The sequence below is a fragment of the Eumetopias jubatus genome, unplaced genomic scaffold (genome assembly GCF_037043125.1).
Source record: "Eumetopias jubatus isolate StellerSeaLion01/CBP00866 unplaced genomic scaffold, mEumJub1_p1.0 scaffold_4, whole genome shotgun sequence".
Classification (NCBI taxonomy): Eukaryota; Metazoa; Chordata; class Mammalia; order Carnivora; family Otariidae; genus Eumetopias; species Eumetopias jubatus.
Window position 1 is genome coordinate 27,882,455 of NW_028274810.1, and position 19,864 is coordinate 27,902,318.

The 19,864-nt window shown below is 40.1% G+C and overlaps 1 protein-coding gene across 2 annotated transcripts in view; it reads right to left on the reverse strand.

The window, feature by feature from the left end:
* Positions 1 to 12,046: 12,046 nt before the first annotated feature.
* ABCD3 (ATP binding cassette subfamily D member 3) overlaps positions 12,047 to 19,864 on the reverse strand; it is an 81,224-nt gene continuing 73,406 nt past the window's right edge. Inside the window, exons 21-23 of one of the 2 annotated variants that reach the window (XM_088022354.1) lie at positions 19,554 to 19,658; positions 15,600 to 15,656; positions 12,047 to 12,300 (exon numbers count right to left, since the gene is read on the reverse strand). In XM_088022354.1, coding sequence (XP_087878480.1) covers positions 12,295 to 12,300; positions 15,600 to 15,656; positions 19,554 to 19,658 — 168 coding nt within the window. In that variant the 3' untranslated portion in view covers positions 12,047 to 12,294. Of the gene's footprint in view, positions 13,635 to 15,599; positions 15,657 to 19,553; positions 19,659 to 19,864 lie in introns of both variants that reach the window. The other variant, XM_088022353.1, reaches the window with a different exon arrangement.

Genomic DNA, 19,864 nt, shown 5'->3' on the forward strand with positions numbered 1-19,864 from the left:
TGCTCTCTTGCTCTCTCTCTCTCTGACAAATAAATAAATAAAATCTTAAAAAATAAAATAAATAAAGTTGCAGCTAAAGGACACAGAGCTAATCAGACAAAGGGGAAAGGAAGAGGGGTAAATGGGAGGAGTCCTCCAGGAAGAGGGAATGCTTAAAACCGTATCTTAGGTATCAGACACTGCCAAAAATAAAGTGTGTTTGACAATGTTTGGTGTTTGTATTGCCTCAAAGATACCAAAGTCAAAGTGGCTTTTGGTGAAATGGCTAAATAGAGTTAATTTATCTTTAAAAATGTATCTTTTTAAGAAAAGACATCTTTTAAAGTATTGGCTATACTTTATATTTTTTATTTAGGATGGCTGTTATTTTTTTTTAAAAACCATTTTCAGAGAACCAGAATGACCAGATCATGGAGTTTGCTTGCTCTTCCATTCCAAGAATGGAAAGCAAATGTACCTTTACCTGCAGCAACAGAAAGTTCTATGAAACGGAACATCATGAATCTGCTCCACATGATCCCTGTGGAATACGGTGTTGTAAAGAACATCCTAGAATCATGGCCCAATTATTCACTTTGAGTTTTCTTAAATATATTATTCTCTTTATTGCTAAAATAAGCAAGCTTTGGGGGAAAAAAAGTATATATGTAGGGACATAAAAAAAGTCCTCATTGTTTTGCAGTTAGAGATGAAACATGTGTCTCTCCCTCACCTTCTCAAGACCCCACTAACACGATACTAAATGAACTTAAAAGATTTAAATCCATAGGGACCATGAGAAAAGGCAAGAGGAAATTATGGTGTAATGATTTCAGTAAATAATGGACAAAGGCATAGAAGATGTTTGTACATGGACAAGGGAGCCATATTCTATCTACATGTACAGAGGAACGGGGAGGAAGAAGATTAATTTGCCTTTCTAGAGATCTCTAGGACTTGCCAGATATGTCAGAGGAGAATCTTGAGAGAGACAGGGGTGAGAAGGGTAGGAGAAAAAGTCTCAACAGCAAACTGGACATTAAGAAAACAAATACAAGAGGCCAATGACTATGCAAAATTTTTAAGGGAAAATAATCTAAAGCTGAAATTCGGCATTCCAGCTGGACTTCCCACCAGTATAACAGAATAAGGATGTTTTCATGGGTGATGGTCCCACACCGCCATCCCTGGAACTGATTTTTCCTTCGTTCTGTCAGTTTTTATGTTTTGACCCTGTTACTGGGAGGAAATTTCCCTCACAGGCAATCCTGTGCTGGTACCAGGCAAATGAAGTCTGTGTGTTACTGCCTCTCCTGGTCCCGTCTCTCCCTTGTTCAACCCTCAAATCCCCCAACTTATCACAACAAATTACAAAGGTTTCCAGGTCCAAGGGGAGAGGATATAGACCTCACCTCTCCGTGGAGGACGCTGATACCTCACTGTCAAGAGCACGTGCGATGGGATATATATTCATGGGACCATCCCTGGAAAATACAATCTGTCACTAAGATCCATATACAAAAGTTAACTGCACGCCTATTCAGTAGCAACAATTAGAAAATGAAATGTTAAGTGGATACAATTTATACCAGGACAGAACGAACATCAAGTGCCTGGCCATGAAGCTCATGAAAGAGTGTAAGACCTCTACACAGGAAGCTATTAAATATTACTGACAGACGTTAAAGAAGTCTTAAATAAATGGACAGATCTATCATATTCAGGGATTGGAAGAATTCTGCAGCTGCCAGGTACATAGCTTAGGTCAAGTTGGTTAATTGTGTTTAAGTATTGATGTGGGGTTTTGTTTCTTTTTTTTGTTATTGTTGCTTCAACCCGTTTCTCAATATGAAATGTGCCTCTTAATTTTTAGAAATGCTCATTGTCCTAAAGTCTATGTTGTCTGATATTAGAACATTTATCTAATAAAGGACTCATACCCAGAATACATAAAAATCTGTAATATCACTAGGACAGTTTATAAAAGGGGGCCCAGGGATTTAAATGACCACTTCAGAAAAGAGGATGTCCAAATGGGTGATAAACATGCAAAACCTCAGCCTCAGGGAAATGCAAAATGAAGCCACAATGATTTACTGTTGATGGCTAAAAACATATAAATAAAAGGAAAAAAGAAAAGAAAAAACCACTAGCAATATCAAATATTGGCAAGGACTGGGAAAACTGGAATTCTGATACACTTAATGCTGGGAGTGTAAAAAAGGTACAAATACTTTGGAGAACAGTCTGCAATACATAACAAGGCTGAACACAGTCCATTCCATTCCAAAAACGCATACATATGTGCACCCAAAGATGTGCACAAGAATGTTTATAAGGACTATTTGTAATAGCTCCAAACAGAAAACCCAATGCCCATCAATGGTAAGAAGAATTAGGTATGGTCTATTCATATAATGAAATATTATACAGCAATAAAAATGAGGGAACTCTTGCCACATCTACAATGGATGAGTCTCACAAGGTTGAGGGAAAGAAGCCAAACACAAAAGGGTATCTAATATACATGAAGTTCAGAAACAGACGAAGTAATTTATGTGATAGAAGTAAGAATAGTGGCTTTTAGGGGCTAACAATTAGAAGATGACATGAGGGTGGTCTTTGAGATGGGACAATGTTCTATTTCTCGATTTGGAGCGTGGAAATGAGCATGCACACTTTCTAAAACCTCATCGAGCTTAAGATTTATGGACTTTTCTGCATATGTATTATACTTCAATAAAGTGTTTCAAATTCATTTTAAATAATTTAACTATATGTGGAGGATGTGGCAGGAATATCGTCACAGGACCAAAGTGGGTCCACTCCTTAGTGAGCGACAGACAGACTCCACCACATAGAGTTGCCGCACAAGGTCACCTCATTTGTACAAAACAGGAGACCACAGGGAGTAATTCCCAAAGCCATGACTCCCTGAACAAGGGATTGCAGGCTCCTTTTTATTAGGACTTGGGATGAATTTTCAGAGGGCCATCTTAACATTATCATGAGGCTGAGACACTTTCTGGCACTTTGATTCATCTGCTCAGGTGTTTCCCTCAAATATTTCTTTTTCTGTTCCAGCAGCTGGTTAGTTTCTAAAAGGTAAGGTTGACAGGCAGAAGCTCCTAGGAGTTACCTGAGTTCAGGAGGTTAGGCTGGTGACAAAATCCCTCCTCTAGCTTTATTCTGCTCCTCGTTCTGGAGGGGCCCAGGGCGAAGGTCCACCTTCTGTAGCTACTTCCTGTCAGACATGGCATGTCGTCACAGGGATTCATAGAGGAGCATACTGTTTCCCCAGCTCGTCTGAGATCTGAGTGTCACCAGATTTTACCCCTCGCTGTTCGTACCCTCATGTTACTACCATCTGAGGTTTTACAGCCTCTCTACGCTGGGCCACAAACTGGACCGAACAGGTGAGTGAGTATGCAGGCTCGCAGGATTATGAGTGGCCCCAGGGAGGGGAGGGGCCACGTGATGCCGAGATTTTCTTTTTTTTTTCTTTTTTAAGATTTTATTTATTTATTTGACAGAGAGAGACACAGCGAGAGAGGGAACACAAGCAGGGGGAGAGGGAGAGGGAGAAGCAGTCTTCCCGCCGAGCAGGGAGCCCGATGCGGGGCTCGATCCCAGGATCCTGGGATCATGACCTGAGCTGAAGGCAGACGCTTAACAACTGAGCCACCCAGGGCGCCCCCGAGCAAAGATTTTCTTAATACTTACTTCTACTACAGCGGAAGTATTCATCCAGGCACAACACCAAGTATTGATTACTGCACGCACCCGCCTCCCACTAACAGGTAGTCCAGAGCCAGTCTATTATTGCTTACTTATATTCACCAGGGAATTTAATTCCCAAGCATGCTCTGGTGTGTCGATAGTTTGATAGTTTTAGATTCTACCAGGTGCTAACAATGATCTGTGTCAGTCATGACTGAGCAGCCGCAGAGGAAAGGATTTAACCCACTTAGGGGCCTGACGGCAGACGGGAAGACTGAAGAAACCAGATTGAGATGATCAGAGTACAAACATGAGTACCTCGACCCCTGGGGTCTTTACCTACCTCGGGGACGAGACGAGCAGAAGTGTCGGGTCTGTCGGGGCCTCACAGGCGTATCTGCCGCCCTCCGTGTGGGAGCTCCTCACGCCGAGCTTCTGGAGAGAGTGCCTTTTCCACCCTGCGGCGGCGGATCCAGGGCACGGCTCCCTCTAGTTTTATTTTTTATATTTTTATTTTTATTTTTAAGATTTTATTTATTTATTTGAGAGAGAATGAGAGATAGCACGAGAGGGAAGAGGGTCAGAGGGAGAAGCAGACTCCCCGCTGAGCAGGGAGCCCAATGTGGGACTCGATTCCGGGACTTCAGGATCATGACCTGAGCCGAAGGCAGTCGCTTAACCAACTGAGCCACCCAGGCGCCCCTATTTTTTATATTTTTAAAGATTTTATTTATTTATTCATGAAAGACAGAGAGAGAGAGAGAGAGGCAGAGGGAGAAGCAGGCTCCCAAGGAGCAGGGAGCCCGACGCGGAACTTGATCCCAGGACCCTGGGATCATGACCTGAGCTGAAGGCAGACGCTTGACCATCTGAGCCACCCAGGCGCCCTCCCTCTAGTTTTAGAGATTGTGCGGCTCATCGTACGAGGTGGGGCCCTGTGGTGACCCATTTTTCCCGGTTTTGAGGAACACCCACCCCCGGGTTCGTGTGGGTGAGGGCTGATTTCAGTAGGGAGGGGAGGCAAACGCACTCCGCCATCTGCTGAAGGTTCGCTGTATGCTTCATACCCGAGAAACCTCTGCGTCCGGCAGTGGGGAGTAGAGCCTGGAGGAGACGGCCTCCCATATGTCATCTGGAAGGAGCTAAGTTTTAGTTTAACCCTTTGGGGCAGCTCGTATCCTAGTGAGAGCTACCGGTAGTAGTCTTAACCCATTTTCCTGTGTTTCTTGGGTCTTTTTCAGGGTTCTGAGCCTGTTCTGTCTTTAGGGTAGCTGCTCCGAGGATGCAGTGGGCCCCACTCTTGGCAGCACCCGACTGATCCTTATTAGCCCCGTTCAAAGGTCCCCTCTACCTCTCAGCTGTCTGCTCCAGGGCCTGCACTGACCTCTACGCCAGAGTGTCTCCAGCTTTTCCTTCTGAGCGCTGTCTTTCCCTGCTCTTGGCTAGGTAATTCCTCACTATCTGTTGGCTCTAGGATGCTTTCAAAAGGTTGCTTTTTATGTTCTGTCCAATCTTTGAAATTGTTTTCAGCGAATCTCATCCGTTCCACCTTCAGAATACATCCAGAATTCTACCACTTCTCACCATGCTCACTGCCACCACCCTGCCCGGGGCCACGCCCTCACCACCTGCTACCTGATTATTGATTGCAAGGACCTCCTCACCTGCTTCCTCTGCTTCACCACTTTGCGGTCTGCGCCTCAGCACAGCGGCCTGAGAGCCCGTAAAACCTAAGCCAGATCAAGTCATCCCTTCGTTCATGTCTCTACTGACCTCCCATCAGACATGAACCTACAAAGTCCCACATAATCTGGGCCCTCACTACGTCTCTGAATGGATCCCCTGCTACTTGCCCCACACCCACTCCCTTACTATGTGTGCCTCTTTCATGTTTCCTAAGGCGTTAGTACTCCAGTGCCGCATCACTAAGCATCCCCAAATCTGGCAGCTTAAAACAACAAAAGCCATGCATTCCGTTGGCCGGAAAGGGATCAATAAGCACTTCTCACTCAGGGTTATTCAAGAGGCCTGCAGGCAAGATATCCTCTGGAGCTGCAGGTGTCTCTGAAGGCTACCCTGGAGCTGGGGGACCCACATTCAAGATGGCCAACTTACGGGCTGGCGAGTCAGCACAAGGCCTGGGGCCTTTCTTCCAGCCGCCTGGGGGTCCTTACCAGCACAGCAGCTGGTTTCCCTCAGAGTGAGCCATGCAAGCAGGCAAGGGGAAGCCACAGTGCCTTTGGTGCCTTGGCCTCCAACGTTGCACATGGTCACTTCTGTTGCGTTCCTTCATCACCCCGGGCCAGCACTAAGCATGTGGGTACGCGATACACAGGTGTGACTACCTGGGGTGAGCATCCTTGCGGGCTATCTGGGAGGCTTCCTGTCACACTCTAACAGGCCAGGCACGGCCCGCCTCATGGTTTTCACATTTACCACTTCCTTCGGCTTAAAATGTTCTTCCCCCAAATGTCCATATGGCCAGCTCCCTCACTTCCTTTACAACTTTTACTCAGGTATTATCTTTTCAGTGAGGCCAGCCTGCCCCCGCCACCTAAAATGGAAACCTATTTATCCATACGTCTTCTGCATTGAACAGGCGTTCACTTTCAAGATTTACAGTAAGCTGGATCACATGCTTTAATCCCACTCAAAAGGGTCTGTCTCAGGTCCTTGAAGCTTATTGTAAAGGGGTTTTGCAATTGGCAAAGTTAGGAATCCAGATGTGAGAAAAATCGGCCATCCCAAAAACCCGCACAACTGTGTGGGTCCTTGGTGGGGTGAGCTGACACATTGCTATTTTCCTTTCTTGAGGAAGAACTCATTGCCTCTCAGACATAATAAACTCCAAGTATTTTACAGCTTCCTTAGATATTGGGGCCTTTTCTTTTGGTACCTTATGTATCCCTTGCTGTTACAGTATTTTTGTGACATACAACACCTCAATAATCAGAATTACAAGTGATGACCTTATACCGGGACATACTAGAACTGTAGGGATTTTATATAATTTCCAGAACAGCCATAGCATTTACCCACACAATATAACCTAAGAAGATTTATCATCGCTTAGTTGATAATGCTTCCCATACCAAATAAGCCTAATGAGTCAAAAAGTCTTCATTTTGGGGTAAGTTTGTCAAAAATATCAGAAGGTTTTAAAGTACACATTCAATTGGGATCACAGATCATTATGAAACTTTTAACCAAGTTGGCAGTCCGAGATTCTACAGGGGTTATATAGTTGTTAACCAAACTTAGCTCTTTTAATATTAAGATTTGATTTTCTTAAGTAATCAAAGACCCGATAAAGACAAAGCATAGAAACTATTTTTCCTTGGTAGATAAAGAAAAAACTTTGTTTACAATTTCTTATCAAGAGTAAACCAAATTCCAACCTATACCAGTGTACTTTTTAAAATTTTTATTTATTTATTTATTTATTTATTTTTTATTTTTTTATTTTTTTTAAAGATTTTATTTATTTATTTGAGAGAGAATGGTAGAGAGCATGAGAGGGAGGAAGGTCAGAGGGAGAAGCAGACTCCCTGCTGAGCAGGGAGCCCGATGCAGGACTCGATCTCGGGACTCCAGGATCATGACCTGAGCCGAAGGCAGTCGCTTAACCGACTGAGCCACCCAGGCGCCCCTTTTTTTATTTTTTTAGTAATCTCTACACCCAAGGTGGGGCTCGAACTCATGACCCCAAGATCGAGAGGCACACGCTCCTATGACTGAGCCAGCCAGGCGCCCTATACCGGTGTACTCTTAAAACTCATTCATTCCTATCTCAGTCTTAATCACACATAAAACCCCTTTCCAGAGATTCCTTCTTCACAGACTTTCTACAACTCTCTTTTTACATTCAGATTTTGTCCTAAGTTTTCCATCTCCTATACAACCGGTCTCATTTTAGGACAAAGTTCTTTCTTTTCCCTCAACAAAAATGCATTTCTATTCCTCATTCCTTTCTTACCAAAAACACATAATCTTACTTTCCTTGCAGAGTTGCTTCACATATTATTCCCAGGAGTCCTAATTATATTTATTAGAATTCTTAATGCTTAGAGACCATAATTACTCTTTCTTTTTTTTTAAGATTTTATTAATTTATTTGAGAGAGAGCAGGCATGAGAAGGTGGAGGGGCAGAGGGAGGCGGGGAAGCAGACTCCCCACTGAGCAGGGAGCCAGACACTGAGCTTGATCCCAGGACCCTGAGATCAGGAGCTAAACCCAAGGCAGACGCTTAACTGACTGAGCCATCTAGGAGCCCCTAGAGACCTTAATTTCTAGAAAAACTAAGCAGTAAAGCAATTGTGAACTGTTACACCAGAATTCTTTAGATCAGCAAATTTCTGAATACATTTCATTATTCCTAGAAATGTGTTCTTTTCATAGTACTATTTTTGATAAAGCATAAAACATGTTTACTAACAGACCCAATTCATCATTAGTTTCTCTGTAACAGGACCAAAGTGAGTAAGTCTATGAGTAAGTCTATGTTTAGTAATCAATGTTTCCATATTTTATCCTACTTAGATATCTAATGAATTCAACCCAGTTTATCATCTAATCCAGCAAAATCTTAAAGTTTTAGGTTACCACAGATTTTGGAAGCTATTTATAAATTTACCTACAGGACTTTTTAATCTATTCAACCAACTTGTTCTTAACAATTTCCCAGATAAAATCAACCGTCATTTAAAGTCATTTTTATTGACAAATTGCAACAGATGCACCGTGAATTCAGGTAAAATAAAAGTGGATTATCTGTATTATATTTCATGTTGATAACTCCAAAAGACATGCAGATATTCAACAAATTCGGACTTTAATTTACAAGAGATTATTGCAGGTCATGTGAACTTGAAAAACATTTGGGTTAGTTTTTATCTTTGAGGTTCAGAATGCCCAATTTTTACAAGGACTTGCCTTTAAACCAAGTAGAGTTCTTTTATAAATTACTTTTAGCAATACCATCCAGAGGTCAAAAATACCACCCAGACAGGCACAAACAAAAACCTTACCATCATGATTTGTACTTATCCTTGACAACAAGTAACCTGATGGAAGCTGAAGGCCAGGTTTTGAACAGGAGTGCTTTAGTTATCTTCGCCCATTTCACAGGTCAAAGGCTCCAGAAATCTCTCGGGTCTCTTCTTTTCCTGAGACTCCCTTATGTTACATTTTTATTGGAAAGGCTACCGTTCTGGGTGTTCCATAGAGAAAAGGTGGCTCCAGTCTCAAGGAAATATTCAACTGGCTCCTCCTGCTGCTAAGGCCACAGGGGCTCCTCATAGGAGATGAGGATCTGGTTTTCTATGAGGGGCAACTGGAGTGATTTGGTTTTGCTCATCCCTCTTCCCTTTCCCGGGCAGTTTCGGCAAACTGATTCCAATGCCCCTCTTGCTTACAGTATGCACACAGATTGTAACCCAACTTTGTCTCTGGTCTCTTGGTCCCAGGATTGGGGCTGGGGACACTTACCCATGGGGACTTCCTTTCTTCCCCTGGGTTACCTCATGCCGACTGGAGCTACTGTCATTTTCTTGTCTTTTCATCCTCTGTCACATCTGTTATTGAACACCCTAAGAGCCGTCCCTGTCAACCTAGCAGAGTTAGTGTTGGGACCTATTGCCAATTTTTGAAGTTTTCTGCAGATATCTAGAGCACTTTGAGATATGAAATAGGTATTAAGGACCACTTGACTACCTCGGGCCTTGGGGCCCGAATTTGTATGCCTTTTTAGATAATCCCACAGCCTTTCTGGGAAGCCTGATGGGTTTTTAAACAACACAACATCAGGTGTCCCTGACAGACCAAACAAACAGGTACCCAGGCTCCACTCTTAAGCCCTCGTTAGATTGTTCCTGTTTCGCTAGGCTGAAGCTTCCGAGTCCCTAAATGGCCTGGTGCTGTAATCCTGCACCCTGGGATGTTTAGGCTGGACTTGAAGGAGCATTCAATCCCCCAGCTAGACTTGAACAAGTTTGGCTTCATTAAACAAGCTTTTTTTTTTTTTTTTTTTTCCAAATTGCCCAGACTTAGTGAGACAACTCAAAGAGTAGCTCTTAGGGTCATTCTGTGGGCTCAGCACCACCCACCTCCATGGAAGGATCCTCTGAACAAAAGGCTCAGTGCAGCTGCTGGGTGTCCCAATGGGGCAGCGATGCCAATAAAGCAACAAGGTGAGACAGTGAGGGACTATGGGACCAGGCCCCAACTGAAAAACATTATGCATCTGAGGCTGCTCCTGTTAAACTGCTTCTCTGAGCACGAGGCTGTGGCCAGGATGGGGCGCCGTATCTAAGTCCGCTTCCAATAGAAGACTCCTTTTGTAAAAAGCACCAGTGAGCTACCTGAGTTGCCTGCCAGTATGGAGCGATTTGGACAAGGCCTTTTCACTGGGTCAGGATGAGGCACTTTTTCCTTTCTCTTATTAGCGTATCAGACTGCAGTGGGCACCATTGTGGGAACTTTACATAAGCACCGCCTACCTCTTTGTGCTGCACCTCCTTCAGCTAGAGCTGTAACCCCTGGAAAACCGCCTGCACCTGTGACTCTTGGGTCCAGCCTTGTTTCTACGGTTGCAGGGTAACACAGGCACCAGGAAGGGAGAGTCCCCCCGATAGAGGTAAAAATGTAAAGTTTCCTACAACTGACAACGCTAAAGTCCATCTGACATTCATGCTACCTTTAGGCAAATTATACTTTTAAACACCAAGTTTAAAAGTTTAAGAAGTACATAAGGAAATGATGGACACTACAGTATCATTAGTTTTAAGTCAAATGCTAATTAATATGAGAGGGGAACAAGGTGACAGGTGGCAAAATACACAACCCCAGAATATGCCACTTTGGCGTTGACTGTTCTTGAGCTATAAACAAAAACACAGGTGCAAGGAGGACACTCTGACTCTCCCCCTTTTCTTCCTGAAAACAAGCTAATACATATGGAAGATGTCCTCCCTAAACCAGAAGGAAAATACCATTCTCATCAAGGACGGGATGCCGAGACTGAGAGAATTCTACACAAACCTTACTTCTTATCTTCGTTTGGCTTCGTTTGACATAGTTTATTTACTTCTCCACAATTGCCTTTGTTCAACCTGGTATAAAAAGCCTTTAGGTTTTGCCACTTCTTTGGGCCATCTCCTTACAAGGGCTTCCATATCACCTAAAACTTGATTAAATAAACTTGTATGGTTTTTTCCTGTTTACCCGTCTTATGTCAATTTAATTCTCAGGCCCAGCCAAAAACCCAAATAGGGTAGAGGTAAAATCTTGCCTCCCCTGCAGAGGCAAGCCCTAGATACATTTTATTCTATTGATGCACAGCAAACAACCATAGCTGTTTACACCTTTACTTTCTGTTGTGGGAAAAATAGAAGCTTGGTATTAGAACACAGAGTGGTACACTTAGGATGCAGTATGTTGCCCATGGGTGAAGTTTATTCTCTAGCTTATTTTTCATATTAAGCTGCCATTTCCCAGTGCAGCCTAGAAGATGCTAAGAGGAACTGTGAGGAAAAAGATGTTTCAAGGCCAATCGTGTTTTAGAAATGATGGATTTCTTTATTGTAGGTCTTTGTAGAACCATCATTATGTTAGTATATATGGTGATTCTCCAGGAAAAGGATATTCCTGTATGCTTCAAACGGTGAAGCACTTTAATGTTTGTTAAATTTTAAAAGGAAGAAAAAAAGAAAGAAAAAAAGAACCCCCAACTGGTTTTTTGATGATAAGAATCCATTATGGAAGGAATTAGTAGGTTCAGGATAATCTAGAAATCCGAAAATCTCCAACTTCCCCCATAACTTAAACTCTTTCCCAGGACTGACAGTTATCTTTTAAGGTCTCCTGGCTATTTGGTAGCATTTGTGAGGTACACTGAAATTTGTGGGGTTTAACTTTTTTTTTAGTAATCTCTATACCCAGTGTGAGGCTCGAACTCGTGACCCTAAGATCAAGAGTCATGTGCTCCACCAACTGAGTCAGCCCCAGGTGCCCTGGTACACTGAAGGTTTTATGTGACTTTTTTTTAATTATGCTATGTTGATCACCATACATCATTAGTTTTTGATGTAATATTCCACGATTCATTGTTTCCATATAACACCCAGTGCTCCATGCAGTACGTGCCCTCCTTAATACCCATCACCAGGCTAACCCATCCCCCACCCCCCTCCCCTCTAGAACCCTCAGTTTGTTTCTCAGAGTCCATAGTCTCTCATGGTTCATCTCCCCCTCCGAATCTATGTGACTTTTCTAAAAGAGAAAATTATTCTGTTAAAAATCACATTTGACAAGACTTTTTGTAAAAGAGACACTGTGTGCTAAAAGGAGTTTCTGAATATCAATTTATTTTTGTGTTTTTCAAGTCAAGACTGTATGACCTATGTATGAGCTACCCAGTTTTTACATACCAGAATAAAAAGAACAAGCAAAGGTTGTACAGGATATCTGATTCTTTTTAATCTGAACAGAAAATAAGTAAGTAGACAAGTTTGCCAAAGACAGTGGTAAAAACTGAATGTTACGTATTATGGCATCAGTACATCAAGTTTTACTTTGGTAGCCGGTGATTCTTATAGTTAATTCTGCAAAAAAACCAAAAATCAGGTATACAGAAACAAGATTATAAAATGCCCATTTCTGAACCCTAGTCTGATAAAACTGATTTCATATCTAGCTTATTGATAAAATTCAGTTTCAGTTTTCCCTGTGCAAATAATACATGTAAGTCATTAATGGTGGTTTGGTGAGGTGAAATCAATTTATCTTAGGATAGTTCAACATAATAACCCAAATATAAAAAAGTTATTCAAGATTCACAGAGATAAACCAGTGCCTAGGAAACATAATTCACCCATGTGCATAATTATAACATATTTTTTTAAACATAAAATCACAGTCAAAGACAGTGATAACATTGCATACTCAGTGCATTGCTTCATGTAGTGCATTCCTATGGCTCATCTGGAGTTTAACACCATGTAACCACCATACTTCTAATGAATGGGCTTCTAACATACACAGATCCATTCAATTCTTTTAAAAAATCCAAAACTCTCATTAAAGACCTTGAGCTTGACATATAAGGACTTTATGTTTTAATATCCCAAACATTGGGAAGATTAGGCGTGAAGCATAGTAACCGCCCCCTTGTAAGCAAGACTGCACATAAACTTGTTATATACCCACAAAGAACCCTCAAAACAACTCAATACTGCAGACCGAGGGGGGCACATTTATTATTTAGCCAAAGAAAATTCAAATGGCATTCCTGGAGTCAAATGTACCCCAAGATCTATACAAGGAATGAGTATAATGGTGGCAGCTAATGAAATCTGCCACTGTGTAATAAATGCTATTATGCATTGGTGTTGTACATTTTGATAATATACTATGATTTATTTCCCACTATCGTGGAGCACAAGAAAATGAAACTCAAGACTATCTTGTTAGAACAGGATAAATGATGACCCCAGTTTTAAAGAGGGTTCTTCATTGAAGGAAAAGATAGAGCCATAAAAGTCAAATTAGCTGACTTCAAATGGTTTACATCCCAGGATGAATCAGGTTACACTGATTTAAGCCCAATTTAATTTAGGCAGGTTTTTAACCACAAGAATAAGGACATTCTTAGTACATATTAATAATTAAACCAACATATACACAATTAGCAAGATCCTATATAATAAATGGTTTAACAACTTGTTCTCAATTATTTCATATCTAATTAATTTGTTGTTTTGTTTAAAAAAAAACAAGCTCAACTTTATTTTACAATGTACTGTATATTTCTAAGTGTGTTCTGTAATGATGTCATTGAAGCAGTCCAGCTCTCCGGATTCTAAGAGCCAAACTCAACCGTATCTTCTGTTATCTGTTTGAATTCGTAATTGCCTCTGCCATCCATATGCAGGTAGTACTACAGGAAAGAAGTGGGGGGGGGTGAATCAGTGACTAAGAGAATTTCCTTTTTGTCAGGAATTTATGTAGAGGTTATTATACATGAAAATGATTGGAAATTATTTTAAGCCACAAATACCTTCAGGAAGTTTTATACCCAGAAAGGTAAGACTAAATGAAGAAGTCCACTTTTTTAATATAGCAACAACATAATTCTGCTTGGAGTGGACAAAGTATTTTCCTTTATGAGAACTAAAATACCAAAATTCCTCATTATTTTGAAGGAATCAAATGTTTAAGCACCCTACAAATCAGAATGCTTCCGTAACTCTGCAACCAAGGGTGTGATGTACAACAGGCCGAACTGTGCTAAGTGTAAGCCTATTCAATAGCGCGGTCTTGAATACTTCCTTTTTCTGGTCTCCTGGTTCAGTTTGGAACCTCTAACTTAAGGCTTTTTATTTGTTCATGGTCTTAGTAGAGGAGGAAAAGAGCTGTATGTAGATATGCCTGTATATCCCATCCTACGAAGACACTTAGGACAGCAGTTACAAAGGCTTATTTAGCAGCTTTTTATTTACAGAAAAGACGTGTTTTTCCATCCTCTTATCTTATTATTTCTTAGCTATTCTGGCCTCTGACATTGTGGTCTGTGTCATCCCTCCTTCACATAATCACTGCTTGATATTCTGTGCTTGTCTCCCCGACCAGAAGAAGAGGGGAGGTCAAATCCAAGCACTCCCACAGCCCTGTGGCTGTGACATTTACGAGCTCCTGAGAAAACACAAAGGCTTGAATACTTTTTAAACTGCTTTGATTACTAGTTATTCAACTTCTTTCATTCTGAAAAATGGACAAATTGTAATATATAAGATAAGAAAAAGCATCTTTAAAAGTCACACAGCTATATAGAATTCCATTATTTTCACTAAATACTTTCATACAGGCTACCTCTTCGATGCTCATGGTAATCTAGGAGACAGGAAGGCAAGGATCAATAACTTTATTATATGAAGAAAGCAACTGATGCCAGAAACAGTGGTGCTTGAACCCAGGTTTTCTGACTTCAAATCCCACGCTCTTCATTTTATCATCTGTACACTCTCATCTTAACCATAAGGTTCTTGAGGGTAAAGACAGTACTCTGTGTCCCCCAAGGACATTTAACCCAGTACTTGGCAAAAAAGTTGCTCCATCAGGTATGTATTTTATGGAACAAGATACCCCATACCATTGTTCTAATTTTTCTCAAACCCTTTATTTTACCTAAAATGTATTTATCATTTAGGAAGGAAGAAAGAGAAGGAAGGAAGGAAAGAGAGAAAGAGAGAAGGGAGGGGAGGGGAGGGGAGGGAAGAGTTAACAGGGTTTAGTTTGCAGGGTTGATCATTTTACATGAAGAGCTGAAAAGAACTGCCACACTGAGAATGAATGGCACTACTAAAACACCAGGATACATAAGAGATCTGTACCAGTGCAAACCTCACTGTAATCTCTATGTCAATTATAGTGATTACCTAATGATTCTACTTTATTACAGTGCAAAATAAACACAGCTGACATAATTTAGTTTCCCCTTACAGCCATGATCTCACTAAAAATGTCCTTAAACTTTCTGCCATCTAATCCTTCCTAAGACTCTTTCCCTTCTGTCGATACTGGGTGGTGAGAGAAACTTTACTTAGCCATAGCTGTGATAAGGTTGTGTACATTTTAGTTATTATACAATAGTCATTTATAAAAACGGAGAACCACTAACCACTCTAATATCTCTCAAATCAACTAGGGCTTGTTTAATATGTATTACAGCTTTCAAAACTGACAACTACAATAATATTTAAGGAAAATCTAGAATCACCTTTTGTCCTTCAAGGTATATGTTTATAAGAGAACATACACCAAGATCTAAAACCATAATCACCTGAATTCACATATTTAAATAAGATAAAATTCCACTATACCATTCAATATAAGAAATACAAACCTCATGGTGTTTCCAAAGAGACTTTCTATGTGACACAGTGAAGAGGGTGATGCCGACCTAATACAAAGAAAATGATTTAGGTTTATATCAATAACACAGAATCACAAATCAAACTCATCTATATATTTCAAGCTATTAGAATGATTGTCTTCAGAAGCTATAATTAAAAATCAATGTAAAAGGGAAAAAATTACAACTGATGCCAATGTTCAAGGTAATGTGAAGTACAGACCATCAACCACATAATAAAAACACACAAGTATCAATAAATTTTTTTTTTAAAGATTTTATTTATTTGACGGAGAGAGACACAGCAAGAGAGGGAACACAAGCAGGGGGAGTGGGAGAGAGAGAAGCAGGCATCCCGCCAAGCAGGGAGCCCGATGCGGGGCTCGAGCCCAGGACCCTGGGATCATGACCTGAGCCAAAGGCAGACGCTTAATGACTAAGCCACTGAGGTGCCCCAGTATCAATAAATTCTTTAAGAAAAAAAAAACTAACAGGTACTAACACTAAATGTACTATTTTGTGTGGGGCAGAAAATATACATCCTGACATGGTTTCTATTTTATTGTGAAAAATACACGAAAAGAGTACAAGAACAGTAAAAATAGCAAGAGGTCAAAATCAGGAAAATTAAATCAATATAATACTGTCTACAGTCAATCTTTTTCAAATAAAGAGTCATAATCCTTTATTGGAACCCCTGTTTTGGAATGTGTCTGGGAATTCAGATTTTGGAAAAGCAGTATTATCATCAGCATTCTGGGGCAGAAAATATATGAATGTTTCTGTGGCAACATATAAGAACACTGACATTGAGACAAGTTAAGAGTTTAAATATCTTAGTTTAGGCAAGGTTTGGCTACCCCATTAAGCATGCTACAAAATAATGAAAAATCTTTTGGGTTTTGAAACCTTATTGTTTTTTTTTTTTAAGATTTTATTTATTTCTTTGAGCGAGAGAGAGCATGAGAAGGAGGAGGGTCAGAGGGAGAAGCAGACTCCCCACTAAGCGGGGAGCCCGATGTGGGGCTCAATCCTGAGACTCCAGGATCATGACCTGAGCTGAAGGCAGATGCCTAACCAACTCAGCCACCCAGGTGCCCCAAAACCTTACCGGTTTTTAAACTGTAAATAAAGATTTAGAGATTTCTAATAAATATTTTTTAAAAACCCCACTAATCAATATAACTGAAGATTAGTGGTTCTCATCTGGGGGGGAGGGAGGAGTTTTATCCCTTAGGGGACACATGGCAATGTCTGGAGACATTTTTGATTGTCACAAGTGAGAGTGCTACTAGCATCTAATGAATAGAGGTCAGAGATGCGTCAAATATCCTATAAAGCCACATCTTCCCATAGTTTGGCTATTGTGGACATTGCTGGAGCAGTGGGGGGGTGGGAGGGATGGGGTGGCTGGGTGATAGATATCAAGGGAGGGTATGTGCTATGGTGAGCGCTGTGAATTGTGTAAGACTGATGAATCATGGACCTGTACCTCTGAAACAATAATACATTGTATGTTCAAAAAAGAAAAAAGAAAGAAAGAAAATAGCAAGAAGGAAAAAATGAAGGTGGGAAAATCGGAGGGGGAGACGAACCATGAGAGACTATGGACTCTGAGAAACAAACTGAGGGTTCTAGAGGGGAGGGGGGTGGGGGATGGGTTAGCCCGGGGTGTTAAGGAGGACACATATTGCATGGAGCACTGGGTGTTATACGCAAACAATGAATCATGGAACACTACATCAAAAACTAATGATGTAATGTATGTTGACTAACATAACGTAATAAAATTAAAAAAACAAAAAATCCCAGAAAGCAAAGGACAGCTCCTCACAACTAAGGACTATTCAACCCAAAATGTCAACAGAGATGAGACTGAGAAACCCTACTCTACACCAAGGTTTCTTAAAATGGATCTCTCAAGGCTGACAGATAAATGCCAGACTATCCAGATAATTCCATTATGAGTTCTAATTTTATTTTCATTTTGGTAATTTTTTAAAAATTAGCCTAAGTATAATCTGGATCATTTCTACCATGAGATTTAAGTGCCCAAGTCTGTGTTTGTACTTCTGCTGGTACCAAGTGATTATTTAAAGTGATAGCACTTGGGGTGCCTGGGTGGCTCAGTCAGTAAAGTGTCCGACCCTTGATTTCCACTCAAGTCATGACCTCAGGGTTATGAGATGGAGCCCCATGTCAGGCTCTGTGCTGGTGTGGAGCCTGCTTAAGATTCTTTCTCTCCCTCTGCTCCTCCGTCCCCCACTCTCTCTAACAAATAAATAAAGTTATAGCACTTAAAACTTTTAATGTGCCATAACTTTGGATGCCAGGTGGAAAGATTCTCAAATTGGTTACAAATTGCATGACAAAATAAGTTATCAGAGTAAAACATTTCAATGGTACAACACTTACTTTATTTTTGAGAGCTCACTTCAGATATTTTTTATGATTCTACAGTAATTGGATCAGATCTCAACTTAATGAAAGCATTCTTTCTGATAGAATTACATAAGTAAGATACATAAGCAAAATTGAAAATATAAGATCTGGACCTCAGACTGTATCTTTCCATAATTAAATCCCAAACTGGTGGCTTAGTTTCAGCAAAACAGTATCAGAGTTCTCTTTAATGTTACCAACTTGAAACTGTTTTGTCTATACTTAATTTGTAAATTTATATTTGTTTTGTGGCTGTAATTGAGCTCTAAGTTCAAGGAGTTCATATCTCATTTCATGCTTATACATATTCAACTGCTATTATAGTAATGTAATTTTAACTATCAACTGGGGACCCCATAAGACTTTTCTTCTTTTAAATGGAATCTATATAGGAAAATTGCATCTTATGTGGGGACATATAGCCTATAACTAAATATAAGGGGACATCACACGGTCAAAACTACCAGCAAAGAGCCTCTAAATCACTGATCAAATAGAGATCCACACCTCCAATACCTATAAATCTGAAAGTTCATATGAACAGATACATAAAAAGATTATAAATGACCAAAACTGATTCAAAAATAGAAAACAAACCATTAAAGAAATAAAATCAGTACAAAAACATCTTCCTACAAAGATTAATGTAGCAAATTTAGTCTTGCGTCATTATACCAAGGCTTCTCAAACTTTAATGTGCATTTGAATCTTCTGGGAATTTGGTTAAAATGTGGACTCTAATTTGGTAGGGCCAGAGAGTCTACATTCTAACAAGCTCCCAGAAGATGCTGATCAATGACCACACTTTGAATAGTATGAATTCATACTGTAAATACGCAACATGGCCTTTTTATATTTATTGTAAACCCCCAAATAACACTTACAACTTGTTGAAAGACTCCTGCACTTCCTCCACTTACATAACACTGTAAAACAGTTAGGATATACTGCTCTTATTCTCAAAATCCAGCAAGAGTATAGATGGTGTGACAATCACCACAGAACTAGTAACTAGTTAAAGAATGGTATCAATAAGCATAGCCTCAGAAAAGGCTACCAAAGGAAACGGGTAAAATGTTGCCCAGGCCAGAGAAAAAAAAAAAAAAAACAACTGAAACTACCAAATGAATACTACCAAGTTTTCCTAATTAAAAAAAACAAATGATATTTAGGTTTCATTCTTAATCTGAACACATTAAGAAAATATCAGTTTATTAACTCTGAGTATAGGGAATGAGGTAAAAGGGAAGTAAATTTAAAAATAGCATTTGTTTCAAATCTAAGATACAGCTAAAGAGAATTATACACAGAATTCATTTACAATTTTTTTAACTCATATCTATTATCATTTGAAATCTTTATTAAAACAGATAGAACACCCTTTGATAGTCATTTTGTTACTTAATAACTTGAAATCTTCTCTTTGGATAGATATTTGGTTGGACACGGAGTAAACCAAGAAGAATGACAGGGACCCTCAAACTGAGAACCTGAAATGCTTACCTTTCGACAATGACTATAAATGTAGCCTTCCACATCCACACTAACTGCACTTGTGCATTCATCCAAAATGGCAAACTGGGGTTTATGATAAAATAATCTTGCCATCTAAAGCATAAAAAGAAATATTTTGTATAACCACATGCAGAAATTGATAAGCTAAAATAGCTTTACTTAAGTTAAATATGCACTGAGTCTTGTAAAACCAAGTATGAAAATTATTTTAACTCAAAAAACCTACTTCCCCAAAACAAAAATAAAAAAAAAAACAAAAAACCTGTGTGTTTTTACTATCTTCCTGAACAAAGGGGAAA